Raw genomic sequence first — 23,811 nt, 5'->3', positions numbered from 1 at the left:
CTGCTCCTGTTGCTGCGTAAGGTGATACATCTACCCAGTGGGCTATCACAGTCATATAGTCCTTAGTCTGCCCTGTTCCACTTGTCCACATGTCCGTGGTTAAGTGGACATTGGGTACAACGGCATTTTTCAGGACACTGAGGACACTTTTTCTGACGTTTCTGTACAGTCTCGGTATCGCCTGCCTAGTGAAGTGGAATCTAGACGGGATTTGGAACCGGGGACACACTACCTCCATCAATTGTCTAAATCCCACTGCACTAATGGCAGATACCGGTCACACGTCTAACACCAACATAGCAGTCAAGGCCTCAGTTATACGTTTTGCTTCAGGATGATTGCTGTCGTACTTCATCCTCCTCGCTAAGGACTGCTGGAGGGTCAATTGTTTAGTAAAAGTAGTGGTGTTCCTACTTCCTCTCTGGGATGATGAAAGACTCCCAGCAGCAGCAACAGCAGCAGCGGCAGCAGGAGGCGTAGCAATGCAGGATCCTCCGGAGGAAACCAGGATAGGAGAGTCAGTCATGCCAGTGACATGGCCTGCAGGACTACTTCCGATCCTGACTAAGGAGGAAATTGACGAGGAGGGAGTTGACGGTGTGGTTTGCAGGCGCTTGGATACAACAGGACAACGGGATTTAAGTGTCCCTGGACTGCTTACGGTCTTAGCCAAAGTTTCTGAACTTGACAGTAACTTTTTATGAACGCGCTGCAGGTGCCGTATAAGGGAGGATGTTCCTAGGTGGTTAACGTCCCTACTCCTACTTATTTCACCTTTACATATGGTAGATATGGCAAGACAGTTGTTGTCTGGATTTGGATAGAAATATTGCCAGACCAAAGAGGTGGAATGTTTGGTCTTCTGCCCAGGCATGACCGTGATGGGCTTTTTCATCCCACGGACACCAACTGTCTCCCCCAGAGCCTGATTTAAACAAACCACATCACCATCAGAATCCTCCTCGTCAACTTCCTCCTCAGCGCCAGCTACTCCAGTATCCTCATCCTGTTGTACTTCAACAGTGTCATCTTCAATTTGCATATCAGCAAGTGGACTGTGGGTGCTCCTTTCAGCACTTGCAGGGGGCGTGCAAATGGTGGAAAAAGCCACCTCTTCCCATCCAGTGCTGGGAAGGTCAGGCATAGCAACCGCCACCACACTTGGACTCTCCTTGGGGATTTGTGATATCTCCTTAGAACGCACAGTTCTTCGCTGTGCTTTTGCCAGCTTAACTCGTTTGATTTTTTTAGTGGGAGGAGGGCTTCCATCATCATGTGAAGCTGAACCACTAGTCATGAACATAGGGAAAGACCTTAGCCATTCCTTGCCACTCTGTGTCGTAAATGGCATATTGGCAAGTTTACGTTTCTCTTCAGATGATTTAAATGTTTTTTTCAAGGTCATTTTCCTGAACTTTGTCATTTGGGATTGTATGTGCCCTCTACTATGACATTGAGCATCAGCCTTGGCAGACGACGTTGATGGCATGTTATCGTCTATGTCATGACTAGTGGCAGCAGCTTCAGCACTAGGAGGAAGTGGTTCTTGATCTTTCCCTATTTTATTTTTATCGGAGAGAGTTTGGTCCTCCATTTAAGTTATATTGATATATACGTGCAGCTAAGGCGCACACAAACACAGAAAATTATTTTTTATTTTTGTTGGAGACTAGTGCACTTTGTGGGTTACACCACCCTTTAAGAAATGAGCCAGCCGAACCTTTACTTATGGGACACAGGCGCACTCTTGGCGCTGCTCCTTTGTTGATGCACGTGCAGCTACAGCCCACACAATTCACAAACACAGAAAATATTTTTTTATTTTGTTTGGAATGTACTTTGGGGGTTACAGCACCCTTTATCGGTCAAGCCAGCCGGCCCTTTACTTATGACACAGGCGCACGCTTGGCACTACTTTGTTGATGCACGTGCGGCTACTGCACACACAATTCACAAACACAGAAAATATTTTTTTATTTTGTTTGGAATGTACTTTGGGGGTTACAGCACCCTTTATCGGTCAAGCCAGCCGGCCCTTTACTTATGACACAGGCGCACGCTTGGCACTACTTTGTTGATGCACGTGCGGCTACTGCGCACACAATTCACAAACACAGAAAATATTTTTTTATTTTGTTTGGAGTGCCCTTTGGGGGTTACAGCACCCTTTAACGGACAAGCCAGCCGGCCTTTTACTTATGGGACACAGGCGCACACTTGGCGCTGCACCTTTGTTGATGCACGTACAGCCACAGTGCACACAATTCACAAACACAGAAAATATTTTTTTATTTTGTTTGGAGTGCCCTTTGGGGGTTACAGCACCCTTTAATGATCAAGCCAGCCGGCCCTTTACCTATGACACAGGCGCACGCTTGGCACTACTTTGTTGATGCACGTACGGCTACTGCGCACACAATTCACAAACACAGAAAATATTTTTTTATTTTGTTTGTAGTGCCCTTTGGGGGTTACAGCACCCTTTAACGGTCAAGCCAGCCGGCCCTTTACTTATGACACAGGCGCATGCTTGGCACTACTTTGTTGATGCACGTGCGGCTACTGCGCACACAATTCACAAACACAGAAATATTTTTTTATTTTGTTTGGAGTGCCCTTTGAGGGTTACAGCACCCTTTAGTGGTCAAGCCAGCCGGCCCTTTACTTATGACAGAGGCGCACGCTTGGCACAACTATGTTGATGCACGTGCTTCTACTGCGCACACAATTCACAAACACAGAAAATATTTTTTTATTTTGTTTGGAGTGTACTTTGGGGGTTACAGCACCCTTTAACAGTCAAGCCAGCCGGCCCTTTACTTATGACACAGGCGCACGCTTGGCACTACTTTGTTGATGCACGTGCGGCTACTGCGCACACAATTCACAAATACAGAAAATATTTTTTTATTTTGTTTGTAGTGCCCTTTGGGGGTTACAGCACCCTTTAACGGTCAAGCCAGCCGGCCCTTTACTTATGACACAGGCGCATGCTTGGCACTACTTTGTTGATGCACGTGCGGCTACTGCGCACACAATTCACAAACACAGAAATATTTTTTTATTTTGTTTGGAGTGCCCTTTGGGGGTTACAGCACCCTTTAACGGACAAGCCAGCTGGCCTTTTACTTATGGGACACAGGCGCACGCTTGGCGCTGCTCCTTTGTTGATGCACGTGCAGCCACAGTGCACACAGTTCACAAACACAGAAAAATGTTTTTTATTTTGTTTGTAGTGCCCTTTGGGGGTTACAGCACCCTTTAATGGTCAAGCCAGCCAGCCTTTTACCTATGACACAGGCGCACGCTTGGCACTACTTTGTTGATGCACGTACGGCTACTGCGCACACAATTCACAAACACAAAAAAATATTTTTTTATTTTGTTTGGAGTGCCCTTTGGGGGTTACAGCACCCTTTAGTGGTCAAGCTTGCCGGCCTTTTACCTATGGGACATAGGCGCACGCTTGGCGCTGCTCCTTTGTTGATGCACGTGCAGCCACAGTGCACACAATTCACAAACACAGAAAATATATATATTTTTTGTTTGGAGTGTACTTTGGGGGTTACAGCACCCTTTATTGGACAAGCCAGCCGGCCTTTTACTTATGGGACACAGGTGCACGGTTGGCGCTGCTCCTTTGTTGATGCACGTGTAGCCACAGTGCACACAATTCACAAACACAGAAAATATTTTTTTATTTTGTTTGGAGTGTACTTTGGGGGTTACAGCACCCTTTAACGGTCAAGCCAGCCGGCCCTTTACTTATGACACAGGCGCCACGCTTGGCACTACTTTGTTGATACACGTGCGGCTACTGCGCACACAATTCACAAATACAGAAAATATTTTTTTATTTTGTTTGGAGTGCCCTTTGGGGGTTACAGCACCCTTTAACGGTCAAGCCAGCCGGCCCTTTACTTATGACACAGGCGCCACGCTTGGCACTACTTTGTTGATACACGTGCGGCTACTGCGCACACAATTCACAAACACTGAAAATATTTTTTTCTTTTCTTTGGAGTGCCCTTTGGGGGTTACAGCACCCTTTAACGGACAAGCCAGCTGGCCTTTTACTTATGGGACACAGGCGCACGCTTGGCGCTGCTCCTTTGTTGATGCACGTGCAGCCACAGTGCACACAATTCACAAACACAGAAAACATATTTTTATTTTGTTTGGAGTGCCCTTTGGGGGTTACAGCACCCTTTAACGGTCAAGCCAGCCGGCCTTTTACCTATGACACAGGCACACGCTTGGCACTACTTTGTTGATGCACGTACGGCTACTGCGCACACAATTCACAAACACAAAAAAATATATTTTTATTTTGTTTGCAGTGCCCTTTGGGGGTTACAGCACCCTTTAGCTGTCAAGCTAGCCGGCCTTTTACCTATGGGACATAGGCGCACGCTTAGCGCTGCTCCTTTGTTGATGCACGTGCAGCCACAGTGCACACAATTCACAAACACAGAAAATATATATTTTTTTTGTTTGGAGTGTACTTTGGGGGTTACAGCACCCTTTAACGGACAAGCCAGCCGGCCTTTTACTTATGGGACACAGGCGCACGCTTGGCGCTGCTCCTTTGTTGATGCATGTGCAGCCACAGTGCACACAATTCACAAACACAGAAAAAAAATATATTTTTTTTGCACTTGGGGGGAGCACCCCTGATGGACAGAGCACCCCCTGGACAACACTACAGCACCCCTTTAGGACTGGGACACTGCACAGGACTTTGGAGTGGACACAGCCCCTATGGACAACTGACTGCACAAAACAGTCCAGCCAGCCCCTATGGACTTTGAAGGAGTGGACACAGCCCCTATGGACAACAGCAGCGCAGCGCAGCACAGCACAGCGCAGCACAGCACAACACTACACTGCACTACACTACACAGCCCAGCCAGCCCTAACTCCCACCCTCCCTCTTCACTGTCCACAGCCGAGTGAGAAAATGGCGCCGACGCAGGTACGTTATATAGGATCCAAAACCCGCGAGACCCGGAAGGCGGGATGATGACGTTTTGCCTCGATTTCAGATCCGAGTCAGGCGGGAAAAGTCGAACCTGACTCGGATCGGCCTCGGATCGGGGGGGCTCGGGGGGTATCGGATTTCAGAAATCCGAACCCGCTCACCTTTAATATATATATATATATATAATTATATATATATATAAAAATGTATGTGTAATAGGGGTGGATTTGCCACTCTTTGCTGCGGCACTTTGTGTGGCACCCTCAATGTCTATCATCCAGCCAGCTAAGTGTCTCCCCTCTTCTCTCCTTATCCAGCCCACTGCCCCCACATAGAACCTGCCAGCCAGCCTAGTCACAGTGCCCCCATTCAGTTAAGGGTCCCCCCTTCTCCAGTGTTCCCCCTTTTCTCCGTGGGGAGTGGCTTGCAGTCATGGCATTTCAAATTAGGCCACGCCTACTTTTTCAGACGCGTGTCTTTGGCACACATATATACTGCCACTTTCAAAATATTTTCCAGGGCCACTTTAAATTTCCAATCCGCCCCTGATCATATTTAACATAGAACCAGTCACCAAGGTTAACTACCTCATCTGAAGTCACTGTGACAGTTACATTAAGTTCATCAGTAGAAAGAAATTAATTTGAAAATGTCTTGGCATCTGATGTGATACAATTTAATATTCATGTATTGTGTCCTATATTTCATGGAACGACCCAACTACTAATTAACTAAATATGTATTTTATCAATATAGCATTGATTACATTTCAAGATGCAGATTCTGCCCCAAAACAGCGATTTGCATGAAATTAACATATTGAAACGAGAAAATATATTTTAATAGATCATAATTATATATTTATGCACTTCAAAGAAGCAACTGTTTAACATGTAACTATTTTAAGGAAAAACAACTTTTTCTAAAATAATTAGTATTATTTAATTATTAAGAAATTGTTTGTAACAGCTGATGTTATCTGTGATGGAGACTGCTGATTAATATGTATCCAGGTTTATTCCTGACCCCAATTCCTTGACTCTATAGCATGTTGTGTTCCAGTAGAATAAGCATTTGCTTCCTATTTCTGCCGTAACTGATGCACAAAAAGAACAGATTGTTAAATGTAATTAGTCTCAGGGGCCAGGGGTGGTTTAAGAGAGGAGAGGGCATGTGGGCCCCCTCCTGTCTGGCAGCGCAGTAGGCTCTGGCTTAAAGCCACAGTAGCTTCCGGCACCAAGCCATGTAAATTCTGGCATGGTGCACATGTGCAGGTCTCCTGGAAAATGGTGCCTGCGCCTTATTCCCGGGGACATCTCGACAGCGCATGTGCAAATCAATGTGAAAATGGCCACCTCTCCATTTTCCCTGTGATTTTTGCTGCTCTGCAGTGCTGAACCGCCAGCAGAGGAGGAATCCAGAGACTGCGGAGAGGTAGGTATAACCATATATGGGTGCACTGCACACCCGGCACCCATTATAGATACCAGAGATGTAACTGAGCACATCAGTGCCCTGTGCTGGCCCCACCCACTGAGTGTGCAACGTCATGACTTCAAGTAAAGGGAGCCTGACCGGGCATCCTCAGGACGCTTGATCGGCTGCATATAATGTGCAGGATTCCCATCTTGTGGGTCCACAGGACGCTCCGTGTGTGCTGTCAGCCAGGAGCACCGGCTGTTGGGTGGTGACAGTGCCGCCCACAGAGCCTCTACGCTCTGTGCGATGGCACCGGTCGCCCATAGCTATTTACGGCCCTGATAGAAACACCATTGTCAGGGGCATAATTTTCAGTGGGCAAAGAGCTCCACTGCCAATGAAAATACACATATCCCTGCCGGCTGTAACAGTCTGTATGGAGTGCCTATTTCACAAGTGTTGCGTAGGTACTTACGTTTTCTATAACTAGTAACATTTTGTAGGCTTTTAAATGATTGAGCTATCAAACAATCTACAGCACAGTATGTTTTGTTACTGCTACATAACAGATTACAAAGTATTTGTGAATTGTTGTAGAGCATTGTAGTCTGTAGGTATCTATGAGAAGCAGAACTTACTGTAAATGAGCAAAGTGATGAGTAGATATTATAATTAACATATATTTATATAGCGCTAGCATATTCCATTGCGCTTTACAATTGGGAACTCAGAAATAAAACAAAACTGAGTAACAAGACAGACAGTAGAGTATAAGGGCCCTGCTCGCAATCTTACAGTCTATAGGGAAACGGAAGCGTGATACATGCTACATATAGAAAATGCTTAGTGGGCTGTTGGATTCGGTCGTACAGCAATGTTGGCACCAGTTTTGGTCTGGAATCAGAGGGTTGTTTTAGTATGAAAAACACATGCACATTTTGTTTGAACAGTGTAGAGGGTAGGTAATTAAGTAGAGTAGCTAAGGGAGGTAACTTGGTAGAGTAGTTTAGGTTATAGATAACCTGTATAGATATTTCACCTGCCAATCACGCTAAACAGCTTTTTAAGAATTGTCGTCAATAGTAGGTAACTTTTGTAAAGAACAAAGGTCCTGGGAAGTCCTGACGACCTACATGAGACAAGATTACAAGAGATGATAAATGACAGGTGTAGGGCCAGTGGGGTGTACAGATTCAACAATACATAGATAGATGGTTACACAAGCAGGCTGGGTCAGAGAATTGTTGATGTTTTTGAAGGTTGACAATAGTATTTTTCATTTTTATCTTGGACAGTAAACCAGAATGAGAATTGCAGAGTGGGATGGGAGACAATATGTGGCTGGTAGGTAATGGAAAGGAACCTGGCAGCTGAATGCATAATTGTTTACACAACAGTAGTTGCCAGTATCATTTAAGGCTTTAAATTGAGGAAATACTGTCTAGTCTGGGGGTTCTTAACCTTTTTTTTATGAAAACAGATCCCCATACGCCTTTCGTCAGTTGAAATCATCAAATTAGGTACTAGTATAACTTCAAAAGAAGTCAATAGCTTGGATCTACTTTACATATAGATAGCTAGGAACAGAACAGCTGAAAGAAAATCAAAATAATTTTATCATATTTATAGAAAAATGTCAAATCACAAATATACAAGCTCATTTCAACTAGTGACATATTTTTATGTTGTTTTTGTGCAAATAAAATATGGAATCAAGGTACTGTATACAGTAGTGACTGATAACGTTACTCACATGTCATCTGACACATCAGGTTGATTTCTCCACTTTGATGCCAGGTTCAATAATGCACACCAGCTTAACGTTTCAAAGAGCTTTAGCAAAACACGATCACATCCCATCCAATGCCGAAGGCATCTGTACAGCAAGCCATGTGAATAAAGGTTTTCAGAGTTTGACTGAAGTAACTAATGCTATCTTCATATAGCGTTAGCTCACTAAGCCCCCCTCCATCCCATTCACTCTTGGATCCCTCCAACTCAATGCATGCCGTCTCTCTTGCCAACCAATTACTTCCTCCGACTCCCGCCTCCAAGATTTTGCTCGTGCTGTTCCCTACCTTTGGAACTCTTTCCCTCTCCCTATCAGACTCTCCACCTCTCTACAAATCTTCAAACGGGCTCTCAAGACTCACTACTTCATCAAGGCCTTCCAGCTCTCATCCTAACCCACTTCATGCTCTTTTTTCCCTACCTACCCCATCTGTCTGTGACCACCCACAGCTATAGCGAGCGGCCAAAAAGATGGTCGCGATGGTCAAGACCATCGCGACCATCGGACTTGCGACGAGACCCTTGTGGTAGGATGCACGCAGACCCTTGAATGCCTCTGCCTAATTGACAGGCAGAGGCATTTAAGGGGCGGTGTGGGGGCGGGGTTCCCAGAAATGGGGACGTGTCTGCCCCGTTTTCCGGGAGTGACCAACCCAGGATCTACGTTGATCAACGAAGTCTCCTGGGATCGCAAGCTGGCCAGGCTGAGTAAGCTAAGGCTTACTCAGCTGGCCGGAGGCCCGGCGCCATCCACCATCGCGACCATCAACCACTGATGGTAGCGATGGTGATCCCAGTCTGCGACCTTCGCAGTGCTGGGATCGCAAATGCAGCAGGGGGTGTCATACACCTGCTGCACATGCATTATTACAAGGATCACAATTGCAGAGCTATCTGTGTGCAGATTTGCAATTGCGATCCTGGATGAATCTGGCCCAAGGATCAGAGCTGCAATGTCGGCATATTGCATGTGTACCCAGAGCTGTAACTAGACTTTTTGGTGTCATGTGCCAGACAGAGCATTGCCTTTCCACCCCCTCCCCATTTTTTAAATAGGGACATTAAGATAGTGCACTTGAAAAAGGGCCATGGTCTCATGGGGAAGGGCCAGGGAAGAGATATCGGAGGACAGGAGATGCTGGGGATAAAAGAAGAGGAAGCTACAAAAGTGAGAATGATAATAAACAGGTAAATTGACAGGCCCAAACAGCGCCCCCTGCCCTGCAGTGCCACTACGCTAGTTACGGCCTTGTGTGTACCGCCCGAAGGCGTGGGCATTATACTCGGCTCCTCAGACTGGAAGTATGTTATTTTGCTATAATATCATAAGCAAGCGCCTTGCTCTGAGAATAATACTGACCTGGAGGAGGATCTGCAGCCTACAGCTTCACATGTGAGAAGTAGGGGGCACCTTAGGCGTATTAAAATCTCTAGATACATGACATTATGTCACTCATAGTCATAGACATTATAATTTACCTCTCTGGGAGAAGCCCGGAGAGGAGATGCAGCTGACCATTTAGGGGGCAGGACTAAGATCTTTACGTCATTAGGCCCCACCCCTGTTGCTGCAAAATGCCATGATTGGTGGATCTGTGAGGAGGGGCGGGGTTAAATATATGCGGACCCGTCATTTTGCCCCACCACCTCCCTACGGACTTGCAGTTTCCCCATCTTGCCGACTTCATTAGGAAATGGATGGGATGGGGAGATCCACACACTCTTCCAGGGGTGCAGAGTCTCCTGCAACTTCCGGGAGAGATGGTACAGTAAGCATGCTCGTATCATAGCAACACGCATATAATTATGCAGGACAAGGTAATAAATGTTATACCGTATGTGGTATGTATAACAAATTATTAATGTAGGGCATAGTAAGGGTAGAGTTATATAGTAAAGCTACAACCAAAGTTTTATATTCCAAATTGCTTTGCATATTTGTAGGCACTCTACAATGTTCATAACTTCATATGTCAATACAAAATGCAATGTCATATAACCATTAGAAAGAAAATATCCTTCATTTATTTTAGTAGCAAATAAATCACAGACTGTTCCAAGAACCCATTACCAGACAGTTTACATTTCCATCATTTTATGACATGACCACATCCACTCACCCACGCTATAAGCACTTATTTAAATCAGCCATTTTTATTCCTTTCCAATGGCTCCTTGTTTTATAGTGTTTTTAAAACCAGTCCTCAAGGAACAATGTGACAAGTAATGATTTATGGATATCTGTTGTGGGAAATGGCTGAGCCCAACTATGTTCAGACAGAATATCCTAATGTCTAGCTAAATAATGGGATCTTTAATGAGTGAACTAAACAGAGCTGCTTTACATGATGTAACATGACATAATCTTTATCCATTCACAGATAAACACGTCTTAATTCTTTGTTACTGTGCAACTTAAAAGCTCTTTATAACTGCTTAATACAATTTATATATATTCGTGTAGTGTGTAGGAGGTTATCTAACAAAAATAGTTTCACCTAAAATAAAACATTAAGGGCCTGATTCTAAGACGCACCCACTGCCAATGTCGGACACATTGGAGCGATGTTGTTCTACTGCACATGCGTCTTAGTCACACTTCACATACGTTCCAATTGTCTGTGCCCAGAGGGCCTAATTCCAAGATGTATGCTAATGCAATCGCAGCTGCATTTTCTCACGTATCGCAGTTGCTAGCATATGCTAATGCCTTCCAAAGCATAGCTGAGCATAGAGATGTCCATAGGCTCTGGAACTGGAGGCAAGCGGGTGACTCGCGCTCCCAAAACATTTGAGAGGCACCAGTATAAGTACTGGGTCATATGGAACAGGTTAACCATGGAGTCGGGCACAGAGATATATCCCTTTCCACCTCCTCGACCTCCTCCCTCCCCACAGCCTTTCTCTGCCCGCTTCCTCCCCCCTCAACCTATCTCTGACCCCTACAGGGGCTAGTAACTGCGGGCTGGCCCCTCCTCTGGAACCAGCCCTGCTCCCTTCTCCCCTCCCACTTTATATAATCCTCTCCTCTTACCCCTCAGCTCCCCTTCATACTTTCTCTCTCCCTCTTGGACCCAAACGCACCCTCCGACCACAAACTGCACCACTGACCCCCCCTCACGGCACACTCGACCACCCCCTTTGCTGCACACATATGTATGTATATATATATATATATATATACAGTCAGTTGCATAAATATTGGGACATTGACAGAATTTTCATATTTTGGCCTCTATTCACCACCACAATGGCTTTGAAATGAAACAAACAATATGTGCTTTAACTGCAGACTTTCAGATATAATTTGAGGGTAATTACATCCAAATCAGATGAAACGGTGTAGGAATTACAACGGTTTCTATATGTGCCTCCCACTTTTTTAGAGGCCAAAAGTAATGGGACAAACTAAACAATCCTAAATCTAACTTTCACTTTTTAATACTTTGTTGCAAATCCTTTGCAGGCAATTACAGCCTGAAGTCTGGAACGCACAGACATCACCAGACGCTGGGTTTCATCCCTGGTGATGCTCTGCCAGGCCTCTACTGCAAATGTCTTCAGTTCCTGCTTGTTCTTGGGGCATTTTCCCTTCAGTTTTGTCTTCATCAAGTGAAATGCATGCTCAATCGGATTCAGGTGAGGGGATTGACTTGCCATTACATAACATTCCACTTTATAACCTTAAAAAACTCTTTGGTTGCTTTTGCTGTATGCTTTCGGGTCATTGTTCATCTGCACTGTGAAGCGCCGTCCAATCAGTTCTGAAGCATTTGACTGAATATGAACATATAACATTGCCCGAAACACTTCAGAATTCATTCTGCTGCTTTTGTCAGCAGTCACATCATCAATAAATACAAGGGAACCAGTTCCATTGGCAGCCATACATGCCCACGCCATGACACTACCACTACCATGCTTCACTGATGAGGTGGTATGTTTTGGATCATGAGCAGTTCCTTTCCTTCTCCATACTGCTGCCTGCTCATATATATCCGGCGATGTGCAACAACGTAAACATCGGTACTATTGACGTACATCGGGCAGTCACGCAGCCTGTTAAGTTTGACCAACCTGAAACACTGCAGCTCTCTTGACACGCAGAGAGCTCTCATGCTGTGAAGGAGATCACAATGGCTAATATATGCACGCCCATGAAACAGCGTTTAAACGGACAGACACGCCTGCGTTTTTTCTAACCACCCCCCTGTTACCACCCCCAAACGCTGACTACCTGTCACTCACTTTGCGATTAAGGCCCTGATTCAGAGCCGGACGCTCTGACCAGAGCGCTTGCTCTGAATCAGGGCCCTCCTCGATTAAAATGGAGCGTCCTCCTGGACGGTCCTATAGCTGTGGGTCACCACCCACAGCATATACGAGCGTCCAACAAGATGGTCGCGATGGTCTTGACCATCGCGACCATCGGACTTGCGAGTGAAACCCTGTGGTCGGGTTTCTCAACCACAAGCCCTGGAGTGATTTTGGCTCTATCAGTGCCAAAATCACTCCCACTGACATCACTAGTGATGTCAGTGGGGCCGGCTTGAGACGGTAGGCGTTCCCATGGGAACGCCTCCGTCTGGCAGGCACGCCCCCGGCATGCCCACCAAAGGGGGCGTGCTGTCAATCAACATCGACAGCACGCCCCCTTTGGTGCGAGACCTGGAGTGATGGAAAGTCCTTCGCTCGCCGGGTCTCGCGCATGCGCACGACGGAGCTCCCTCCGTCGTGCGCATGCGCAGTGGGACCATCGACCCACTTGCGAGCGTCTTGCCGCTCGCGAGTGGGTCTGAATGACCCCCTAAATCCTCTGTACGAGCATAATAGCAAAACAATTGCTGCACGTGCGCAGCGCGTCTTACACACATGTGCAATGGATAACAGAAATATCTGCATTGCGTAACTCTCAGAATCAGGCCCAGTGTCTTTTGCTGCATCAACAGCTGTGTGTTTGAAAGGCCTACCTCAGTCATCTACTATGCCAGTGTTTTACTGCTGTATAAGTTAGTGTTAAATTAGCATAACACTGCATTAAAGGGAAATATGCCTTTGTATTTCCTCTCATCTTAATGAGCTCCAACCAATTTTTTTTCCTTTATCTTTGAGTAATTTATCCTTTAATAAAGTAGTGTTGGTAGAGCACATATAATGTAATTCATACAAATCACTCATATATTAGCTTTCATTAGTCTAACTACAAAGCTTACATCTGATTGGCCGCAGCAGTACACAACACTTCATCCCTCTTTGTTGTTAAATATTCCAGAACTGGTAACAAAAACCAATACCTTTTACATCAGGCAAATAAATAAATCTATCAAAATATAGTGTTAGAATATTTTAGCAATATGTAAAAAAATATATAAAATTCCAGGTTTAAAAGAACATTTCTTTAATGTAACTGTTCATGACTTCTATGTCAAGGTCGCAAAGGGCAAATATAAATCTTGAGGATTTAAAAAGTATGAAAACATCTTTCTAATTATTATTTTTTTAATCTTTAAATAGCAGATGTTACAAAAACACAATATTCATGCAAACGGATTATGAGGTCCAGAAAAATAATAATTGGGGAGTAATCTAGGAGACCCAATACAGTTTCAATTCCAGAACAAAGGTTTTATTAAGAATCAAAATGATCAGTTCGATTAGCAGCCTATTCAATTGAGTACTGATATCCCGCCTGTTAAAAGCCCCAGAGGGCAGATATTTCCTCGGAGCTTCAGAGGCTGCGAGGAATAACAAACCTGTGTTATACGAAATGGGGTGGAGGTGGGGGGTAACCCATAGATTTTGGGCACTTAACTGTGAAATCTGTGGGTTAACGCGCATCAGTTGTGGGTTTACAGTGGCGGGAGAATGCATAATAATAGAAATAGCTCCGGGTGTTAGATTTGCCCATGCGCTAAACATTGTGGCTAATTGAATCTGCCCCCCACTGTATAACAACTCATTGTTATTTTTATTCAAGTCCCCAATTCCATTGTCTTTATATAGTTTAACAGTACTACAGTATAATTAATTTGTAGGCAATGTAATGTAAATTAAGCACATTATCAATAAAAAAACAGACAAATATCAGGCTCCAGAATGAAAAAGTTATGTCTGTGGTTGAAGCCAGGAGCCCAGTCCTTTACTGCCTGCTCCTTACCCTAGGATATAGAACTACTGTGGGTGATGTGGTAAATCTCTCTGACTTGTGAAGTTATTGCTGTTACCTTGCCTTGTCACTCTATCCGGCTTCTGTCATACTGATCTTGTTCTGCAGGGGTTCCAAACTTGTTTTGTGCTATCCAAGTTCTGGGGACATCACTGTATCACACCTTTCAACTGCTCACCCTACCTATCAGTTACCCTACCCTCACCAGTGGCGTCCCTAGGGAGGTGCGAACCACACCGGGTCAGAGAGAGTGACACTAAAATGCCAGCTCCTCTTCAGTGACCAGGAGCTGGGCATTGCATTGTAATGTTATTGTGGAGCACCCGTGTATGGGGGGCCTTTACTATTACTGTACCATTGACGTGTCATGTTTTGCTGTCTTTTTGTATTTACCCTGTATGGAGCTGTGAAAACTTTGAGGCACCTTAAAAATAAAGGATAATAATATTCTGAGGGCATATTGGCAAAGATGACTGAGACAAACCACAAGAACATGCTGAGACTAGTGATTTCAGCATTAGGTCTTTTCTCCTACCTATGCCATTGTTGTAATGATGACATGTGACAACCCCCTACTTTCAATCTCAATTCAATCTACATAGGTTGCTTGTGTGTGTTTTTTTATTTCAATGGAAATTTCCCATGTTTCATGAAACTACAGCTGTGCAAGATGATGAAGACTTACCTTGGGGTGCAATGACAAATGGTTTCTGATACTACGTTTTCTCCTGGACTTTGTAGCTCCGTTGTTATAGAAATGGTATAAACTTTCTGCAAAGGGTAGCTGAAAGAAGAGAAATGAGAATGACTTATTGTGAAAATCAATATCCTATGCTACTGTAACTGTAAAAGAAATTGTGTATTATTAGTTTTGTCCTCTGCATTTATTTTGCCAGTTATTTACTTAATAATTTACACTGGTTGGTCTTAATAACCACCATTCACTGTTTTGAAAACCTACCTTTGTATAGTGGCAACATTTACTGCCACAAAGACATGCTAAGGATCAGATGCCTCTAAATAAAACTAGTACAGGCTATGTTGTCCCAGTTTGAATACTTTAAGTAAAGAAAATAATAATAATAATAATAATAATAATAATAATAATAATAATAATAATAAAATAATTAAATATATGTTTCATACAAAATAATTAGTAATGGGTACGATGGAACCTGGAGCTTATAAATAAATGTCGTTGGGCCATATACAGATCTCCCAGCTTCTCTTTGCGTCATAGGGGCATATTTATTAATAATTTTTGTCCCTTATATATGAGGAAACTGCTGTTTCTGCATGTTTAAGGGCAGAATTAAGTATCCCTCAGATGTACGTACCAATTAGGAAAGTAGAAGATATTGGAGATTTCTTTTGCTTTCCATCCACTGGCTCCTGCAGCAGCCGTCCTCATAGGCTTCTATGGGGTTGACTACAGGAGTCCAAAAGTGCATCACGACTTTTGCCGCAATGCGCAATCGCAGCTGGAAAGTTGTGAATGCGCAGTAGCCTGCGAGGGGGTCTATAGGTAGAAGTGATCGCAGATCTTCCTCCTGATCGGTCGCCAGGACTCTTATCTGAGTCTGTGTCTCAGCGAATGAAATTGATAAATTTGAACAAAAAAGGAATACCTATTTCCATGCTTTGCGGCGATAAGAATTCTTAATTTTGGAGGGTCAGACCGCATATATAATAAGGAGATGCAATGTGACTAAGGGGCCTATTCATTATCAAGGGCATTCAGCTCCCTGATAATTAAGTATCCAACTTGCCGCGAGTTGTGGTGGTGGATACAAGATTACCAGAGCAATTCAGTATTTGTTCCGATGCGTGGACAGCTGCTACGAAAAGCTGCTGTCCCCGTGATACCCTAATACTGCGACTTCAGTAGCAGCATTACATACCGGACAGTGCCGGCTTCCTGCGCATGCATGACCTGAGGTCAGACATGCGCACTGCCAAAGGTCCCGCTGTGCAGAGGCGGCGGAGGGATACGCTCAGATCCCTCTTTGCAACCCTGGAGCTCCTTTCCATAGGAAGGAGTAGGGCACCAGGAATCAGCTCCATCTGAAGATGGCATTGATTCTAGGAAGCAAACTCCAAATATTGAGTCGCCCTATCGGGACGCTGATAAAAAATGGACCTGTTACAAAAAACATGCAGAAACTGGCATTTCCGCATGTGTTACAGGCCCATTAGTGATGATGAATAAGCCCCTAAGTGAAGTGCAATTACAGCTGGATATCTTGGGATTAAAGACTGAACTAGCCAGAAATGTCTGAGATTTCACAGATAAATTTCTCATAACGATTTTATAATTAACAAAGGATTTTTTGTTTTGATCCTCTAATTACTTTGTCTGTGCACCTGTGATCTAGAATTAGTCTGTCTTCACAGTGCATATTGGATCTCATATTGGTGTCTGACTCCTTCAGCTCCTGTGCACTGAATACCAATCTGCATAATAAGACTGAAAATCTCTTTATTTACTTCTACTAGGGCTGCATCTCTGCAGCTTTGAGTCATAGCTCTGCTCAGCCTTGTATCATGAATAGGCAGACCATACAGATGTGTCCCCATACACCTAGCCTCAATACGCCATACAGTGTGAGCAGGGTCATTTCTAGAGAGGAGGGGGCACGTGTGCAGTCTCCGATACGGGCACCCTCCTCTCCACCCAGCGCCGGCAGCGCACTGAGCTGTGCACGGCCAGCGCCGGAGTTATAGACTCTGGGCACTAGAGTGTGTCCAGACTCTATAATGTATGCACAGGTCACAGGGAAAATGGCCGCCACCATTTTCCCTGTACTGCGCATGCTGACGCCGCGGCCATTTTCCCTGTACTGCACATGCGTAAACAATGGGAAAATGGCCGCCATGGCCATTTCCCAGTCGTTTTACAGTGCCGAACCCCCTCGCCGACGTGGGACTTCGGAGACGTAAGTAACATTACGGGTGCAGGGTGTGCGGTGCGGGGCCCCCCTGGACCTAGGGGCCCGTGTTCCCTGCACACCCTGCACCCATTATAGATAGGCCCCTGAGTGTGAGACACCTGGTACCTTGCGACTCTGCTAGTGCAGAGCGCCTTTTTTGCCCCCCAAAAAATGGTTCTTGGTCACAATGCGATGCTACTAAGACCCACCAGGAGACTGCACTGATTCATTTGATATGCAACACTTGCTCTGGTGTGTGCTAGAGCACTAGAGGTAGGTTGTTATAGGAACTGTTGTGAAAAACGAGCTCTATGTGTGTGTGTTACTGTAACTGTAGATATAATATGTTAGCTTGTGTCAACAAACAATGAATCATCAAAATAATAAAAAAATAGGATTAAAAGTGAATAACAGCAATAAAAAAGTTGCTGATTAGTGATAATATTATAGTTCCTTTCTGATATTTTCTGCGCCTCTAAGAAGCCAGGTGAGTGCAGGAATACTGTAAGCATACCTCCCAACATGACCCTCTCCAGGAGGGACACAATGCTTTGGTCCTGGACTTCCCTGGTAGTTTATGATTGGCTGGGGTGGGGATGCAGTATAGTCCAAAATTCAAATAGGGGAGTCACACCAACTGCCAGTGAGTCCCAGCCCGTGATGTTTGGCAGTGTGTGAAATGACAGTTGGTGTGGCTCCCCTATTTGAATTTTGAACTGCGCTGCAGCCCCACCTCTTACCAGAGCATTGTGTCCCTCCTGGAGAGGGTCATGTTGGGAGGTATGCTGTAAGTCATTTACGGCTGGAAAGCTTCCTTATCCCAAACTCACCCTGTTACTTCCCACCTGTTCATCTATAACACTGGCAGTCTCGTCTCCCTGCTGTTTCTGGTCTCTGTGCTCCATGCTTGGCGTGAGCAGGGGGAGGCAGTATGGTATCAGTATTGGGGGTATTCAGTTCGTGGTGCTAGTGATTTCCAATGTTTCATACTTGGTGTACTTTATCAACGATCCTTTTTAAGGACTGGAGGGAAGTAATAGGATAAGTTTAGGGTAAGGAGGCTTTCCAGCCATAAATGACCCATGCCTGCACTCACCCGGTTTCTTAGAGGCACAGAAAATAACGGGAAAGACTTTGTGTGTGAGTAAAACCAATTACAGTATGGATAATGTCTCAGCCTAGCATATCTAGTACAATGTGAGTGGCTTTTCACTGCATCTGCAATGCGACTAAGATGCTAAATTTAAAGAAAAATATGGTACACTCCTCCTCTCAGAGCAGCTCAGTAACGCTGGGCGCCTTATGCCCTGTGACGTAAAGAAACCCAGTGTATGAGGACAAATCTGTACTGGTATTGGCTTGTGACAAAGAACTAACCCTAGTATCTAAGGGGGTCATTCAGAGTCGGTCGCAACCGCTGAGCGATCGTAACCGACTCGATGTTGCCCCACTGGGCATGCACACGACGGAGCCGACTCCGTCATGCGCATGCGCGAGACCCGGCTAGCGACGGCTCCGTTGCTAGGGGTCTCGCACCAAAGGGGGCGAGCTATGTCGATGGTGAGTGACAGCTCGCCCCGTTTGGGAGGCGGGCAGGGAGCGTGCCTGCCCAAACGGAGGCGTTCCTGCCGGAACGCTTGCCGTTTGGGGGCGGCCCCACTGACATCATTGCTGATGTCAGTGGGGAGCTTCCTGCTCGATCATAGCAGGAAGCTCCCTGGGGCTTACGAGTGCCCAGACCTTAACCTTAGGGTCTGGTCGTAAGCCCCGATGGTTGCGATGGTCAAGACCATCGCGACCATAACCCATGTCGGTCACTAGAGCTGTGGGTGTTAACTCACAGCTTAGCGATCGACAAGGAGGCGGTCGTTCAGGATGCAAGCGGCCGCCCTTATTCAGAGCGAACGCTTGCAACTAACGACCGCCTCTGAATGAGGTCCTATGTGTGTACTGTACATGTGATAGGAATATAGGTTGTAACATCCGCTGGGGAAAGGACTGATGTGAATGACCGAAATATTCTACGTAAATTGCTGTGGAACACGTGTGTGCTATGTTAATAACTGTTAATAAGTAATACATTTTTTAATATTATGCAAATGTAATTCACAATATATTGAATAATATACCGCCCTCTACAGCTGCAGAATTTCTTAAGTATTGCAAATACAACTATACAGGTCTAGTTAGTTTTTAAATCTATTTTAACTGTGTTGTAAATTAGATCAAAGAAAAAAAGTAACACACAAATTGTACTCTAGTGTATTTATAGATGATCAGTGACTTGTTACTATAGAGATTGTCCGCCTCCCCAACTAATTCAATGCTATTGACCTGCTTGAATGATTATTGGTTGAATCCAATCATTTCCCTCTCACCAGCTACTGGAGCTGGCCTAAGGATGTATTACTCTGACAGTGATTTACAGTCACCGATGATAATAATAATAAGCAAATGTGGGTTTGGGGACATAGAATATGAATGTTCAGCACTAACAATGAGGAAATCCATATATTAATACTCATTCCATTTTTATGGCTCTTAAGAAGTAAAGGTTAATGATCTGTTGAAAATTGGTTCTATTACCATCTACCAAATTCTAGCTGCCTTAAAATTGTCCCATGGTTTAGAACATGTTTAATAACCGAGGGCCTGATTCATTACGGATCGCAACTGCAAAAGCGTACGCAGTCGGCCGATTGTTTACGTACTGCACATGCGCGTGCATAGCAGTTTGCGTGCGCTATGGCTACACTGCGATCACGCAGAGCACTGTAAACCATCAGAGTGATTGACAGGTAGTCAGCATTTGTGGGCGGTGATGGGGGAGTGGCTGTCCATTTGAGCGCCGCTGCATGGGCGTGCATAAATTGGCCACTGCGACGGCATACGCAGCTTGAGTACTCACTGGCCTGTTGTAATTGTGCGTGAGGGGCCGATGTTGCTCGATGTTCCTGATGTATACGCAGGACTGCAAGGTATTACGGATGTGAGATAGCGGTAGTGGGTCGCAGTGGTCGTCTCTATGCTGGCAGTGCGATGCATTGCAATTGCAGTCATTAGCATATTTTTGCAGCGGGTCTGCGTGTGTAATCGCAGCTACGATCGCACCTTGGGCCTGATTCGGAGGTGGACGCATTGGGCGCAAGAGCCTGATGTTTTAAATCTGCACATACCTCCGAGATGCATTGTGCATGCGCCCCAATGGTTACCGCTGCGCGCAGACATCAAAATATCGGAGATGTACCATCGGGTTTACTTACATCTCTGAAAAAGGCCCACTGTTCACTATTCACCAGAACAGTGAAAAAGACACTTTGCACGTGCTGTTCTTTACACAACGTTATTACGTTTCCCTGTGAGCGAAGTGCAGGTCTCTGAATTTGCTGATGAAAGTTTACATTTAAAGTTGGAGCCACTTTGCAGACTTTCATTCTGGTAGAATTCCACTAACTGTAGCGATATTGTATAACTATAAACCGATGGTTCCAAAACCCTGACAGTCCAAGATATCCATGCTGGAGCACAGGTGTCATAATTAGTACCTCAGTCAATGTGATTTAACCATCTGTGCTAAAAAAATGGATATCCTTAAAACCTGGACTGTTAGGGCGCCTTGAGGACCAAGTTTGGGAACCACTGGTATAAACCCAATGTTCTTAACTGTACCTTGTTTGAACCGTTATGGAATTTTCTACTTGATAATAGATTAGCAGGCACCAGATTTATTCATCCCACAGGGTAGCTGGAAAGTATCTAAGGCTTAGTGTTCCTCTAATACACATTTATTTCATCCCACTTCTGTGAACTGGACCATGACAGTAAGAGCACCATAAGAGCATTACATAAAGGCTCAGACATCTGGGAATTCCATTATGTATAGTATCTGCCGCTCCCTTTTATATGTCTAAAGAAAGTCTTATTGTCTGTCCTGTTTATAATTTGTTTCATTTCTCTGCCATGTTCTACAGAAATGAGTGGTTCATGATTCTTGCATCCTGTCACCCAGCAACATGCATTGATGTTTCATCTTCAAAGTGCTGCCTCTACAATGGAATGGCAGCACCTACAGTACTTTCACAATATAAACATGAAGGACTTTTTCCCGAGGACTGTTCAGTAACCTTCTGATTTATAGGCTTTCACCGCTACATTTCTCAATGCCTGTTAGGGCTTTTAACCACTGTTGGCCATTCAAACCTCAGCGATACCGCATGTCAAAAGCATTTGACGTACATTGATCAAGGAGTGCTTGCACTTGCGCTTATGGGGTATCAATAGAAGGTACTCCTTATACCAGGAGTGGGGAACCTTTTTCTGCCGAGGGCCATTTTGATATATATAACATTATTCACGGGCCGGTGCAGGCCACGCCCCCTCCATGTGATGTCACACTGGGGTGGGGCCACAATCGCCGGTGATTACAACAATGCCTGGAGCATTCTGAGGACGCTTCGGGAAGCTGTAAGGGCAGCGGTGTGACTGTCTGAAGCGTCCTAAGGACGCTCCAGGTGGCACTGCTGCATAGAATCTGGCTGCAGGTTGCCATTCTAGACACCCTGCTAGCCAGATGAGGGTAGCAGAAAAAAACTCAGAGGGCCAGACCAAATGATTCTGCAGGCCTTATACGGCCCCCGGGCCTGAGGTTCCCCGTCCCTGCCTTATACACTAATGAATAGCACTGGTCAAAGAGGAAGGGGCTTGTTTGGGGGGCACGTAAGCTTATTCTATTATGTTTTACCTCAATGGTTCAGTTTAGAAATTGATACGGTGACTTTTGCTAACTTGTGTTTAAGGGGCATAGTCATTATCGGGGATTGCGGTGATGGATACTATAATACCTGAGCAATTAAATAAAGCAGCCATCCTCGCAATACCTGGAGGTGTTTGTGCGCCTGTGTGACCAGAGATCATGCATGTGCACTGCCAGAGAGGACCAGTGCAGAGGAAGTGGAGGGGTGCGATTGGATCCCTCTTTGCATCCCAGATCTCCATTCAATAGGAAGAATCTGGGCTCCAGGAACTAATGCCATCTAAAGATGGTGTAGGTTCCGCAGGCTAACTTCGAAAACTGAAATGCCCTTAATGTGGATTGGGACAGTTACTAAAAACGTGGAAACTAAGGTTTCAGTAGATGTAACAGGCAGGGATGCTGAGGGGGGGAAGAGGGGGGTAGCGGGTACTTACTCAGGCCCGGACCAGTTAGAGGGGCCCGTGGGGGGCCCCAGGTAAGTAATCCAGGTATGTGTAAGTGATCGCTCTGCCCTCTGCTCTGTCTACTACCGCTGGTCTGTATAACAGTGCAGCAGCATCAGTATCCTCTCACTGTCCAATGCACTGTTTTGGCTGCGCTGCGATACACCACAGCCAGCAGTAGCAGACAGGGAGGTGTTACAGGTGTGGGTGATTGCACTGATCGCCCCTCCTCCCCTGGAGCCGCCCCCCTTGTGCTGAGCATGTGTCTTTGACCACGCCTTCCTGCAGTACTCGGGCCCGACAGAGCTCTCAACAGCCCTGGGAACAGGCCCATCAGTGATCATGAATAGGCCCCTAAAAGTTGTGGTTTTCTGGCAATATGTTAGTGCTTTATCCTCTGTTACTGTACATTCGGCTAGTTGCAGCTCGATAGAAAATCACTGTTTTTACATATTCACTGACTTTTGCAATACTCCCTTTCACTCAATGATCAGACAGTGACCAGGACTTTACAAAAGTCGGGACTATACCTTTGATTTCTAATATTACATGCATGTATATCTATGCATAACTTTTCCATTTTTAATAGACCTCCATTTTATATTTGTGATTTATGTAAGTTTTATGTAATAAACCAATTTCGTCTTTAATATCTGCAAAATAAGCAATGAGAGTACCCTCTAGTGAGAGCACCCCAGTCTATACTTTCTTATTACTAGAGATAAGCAGTTCGGTGTTGACTCAGATCTTCCCGCCAAGTTCGGATCTCAAAACGAGGCAAAACCTCATCTTTCACATAATCTGTGCCTAGATGCCCGTGTAAGATGACATTTTACCTCTTTCTGAGATCTGAACTTGGCAGGAAGAACCGAACCAAAACCGAACCGCTTATTTCTATGGTAATAACCAATTGCAATCCTAAAATTATCAAGTACAAAGTGGTAATTCGGTATGCAATCGGGAAGCCGACTGCCTAAATACCGACAGCCGGCTTCCCGACTGTCATATCCCGGCAAGGGTGAAATGCCGGGCGTCTAGATGTAGACGCCCACATTTCCCTGACGCCGGGAGACCGGCGCCCGGCATCCCGATCATAGGGATGCCGGGTGCCGCGAGCGGACAGCCGCGGAGGGGAGGGTTAGGTTTAGGTCTCCCAGGGGGGGGACTTAGGGTTAGGCACCACCCCGGGGGACTTAGGTTTAGGCAGCGGGGAAGGGGGTGGTTAGGGTTAGGCACTTAGAGGGGGGATTAGGGTTAGGCACTTGGGGGGGAAGTTAGGGTTAGACACCCCTAAGGAGGGTTAGGGTTTAAGGGGGTTAGGTTAGTAG

At 45.3% G+C, this 23,811-nt stretch overlaps 1 protein-coding gene across 1 annotated transcript in view; it reads right to left on the bottom strand.

Moving 5' to 3' along the window:
• The window catches only part of PCSK2 (proprotein convertase subtilisin/kexin type 2), a 195,006-nt gene that overhangs the window by 144,865 nt on the left and 26,330 nt on the right, over positions 1 to 23,811 (bottom strand). Inside the window, exon 2 of the mRNA XM_088477202.1 lies at positions 15,043 to 15,141. Coding sequence (XP_088333328.1) covers positions 15,043 to 15,141 — 99 coding nt within the window. The remainder of the gene's footprint in view (positions 1 to 15,042; positions 15,142 to 23,811) is intronic.

Source organism: Taudactylus pleione, unplaced genomic scaffold (genome assembly GCF_031769625.1).
Source record: "Taudactylus pleione unplaced genomic scaffold, aTauple2 ptg000201l, whole genome shotgun sequence".
NCBI classification, from domain to species: Eukaryota; Metazoa; Chordata; class Amphibia; order Anura; family Myobatrachidae; genus Taudactylus; species Taudactylus pleione.
This window is presented reverse-complemented; position numbering and strand designations above follow the sequence as displayed.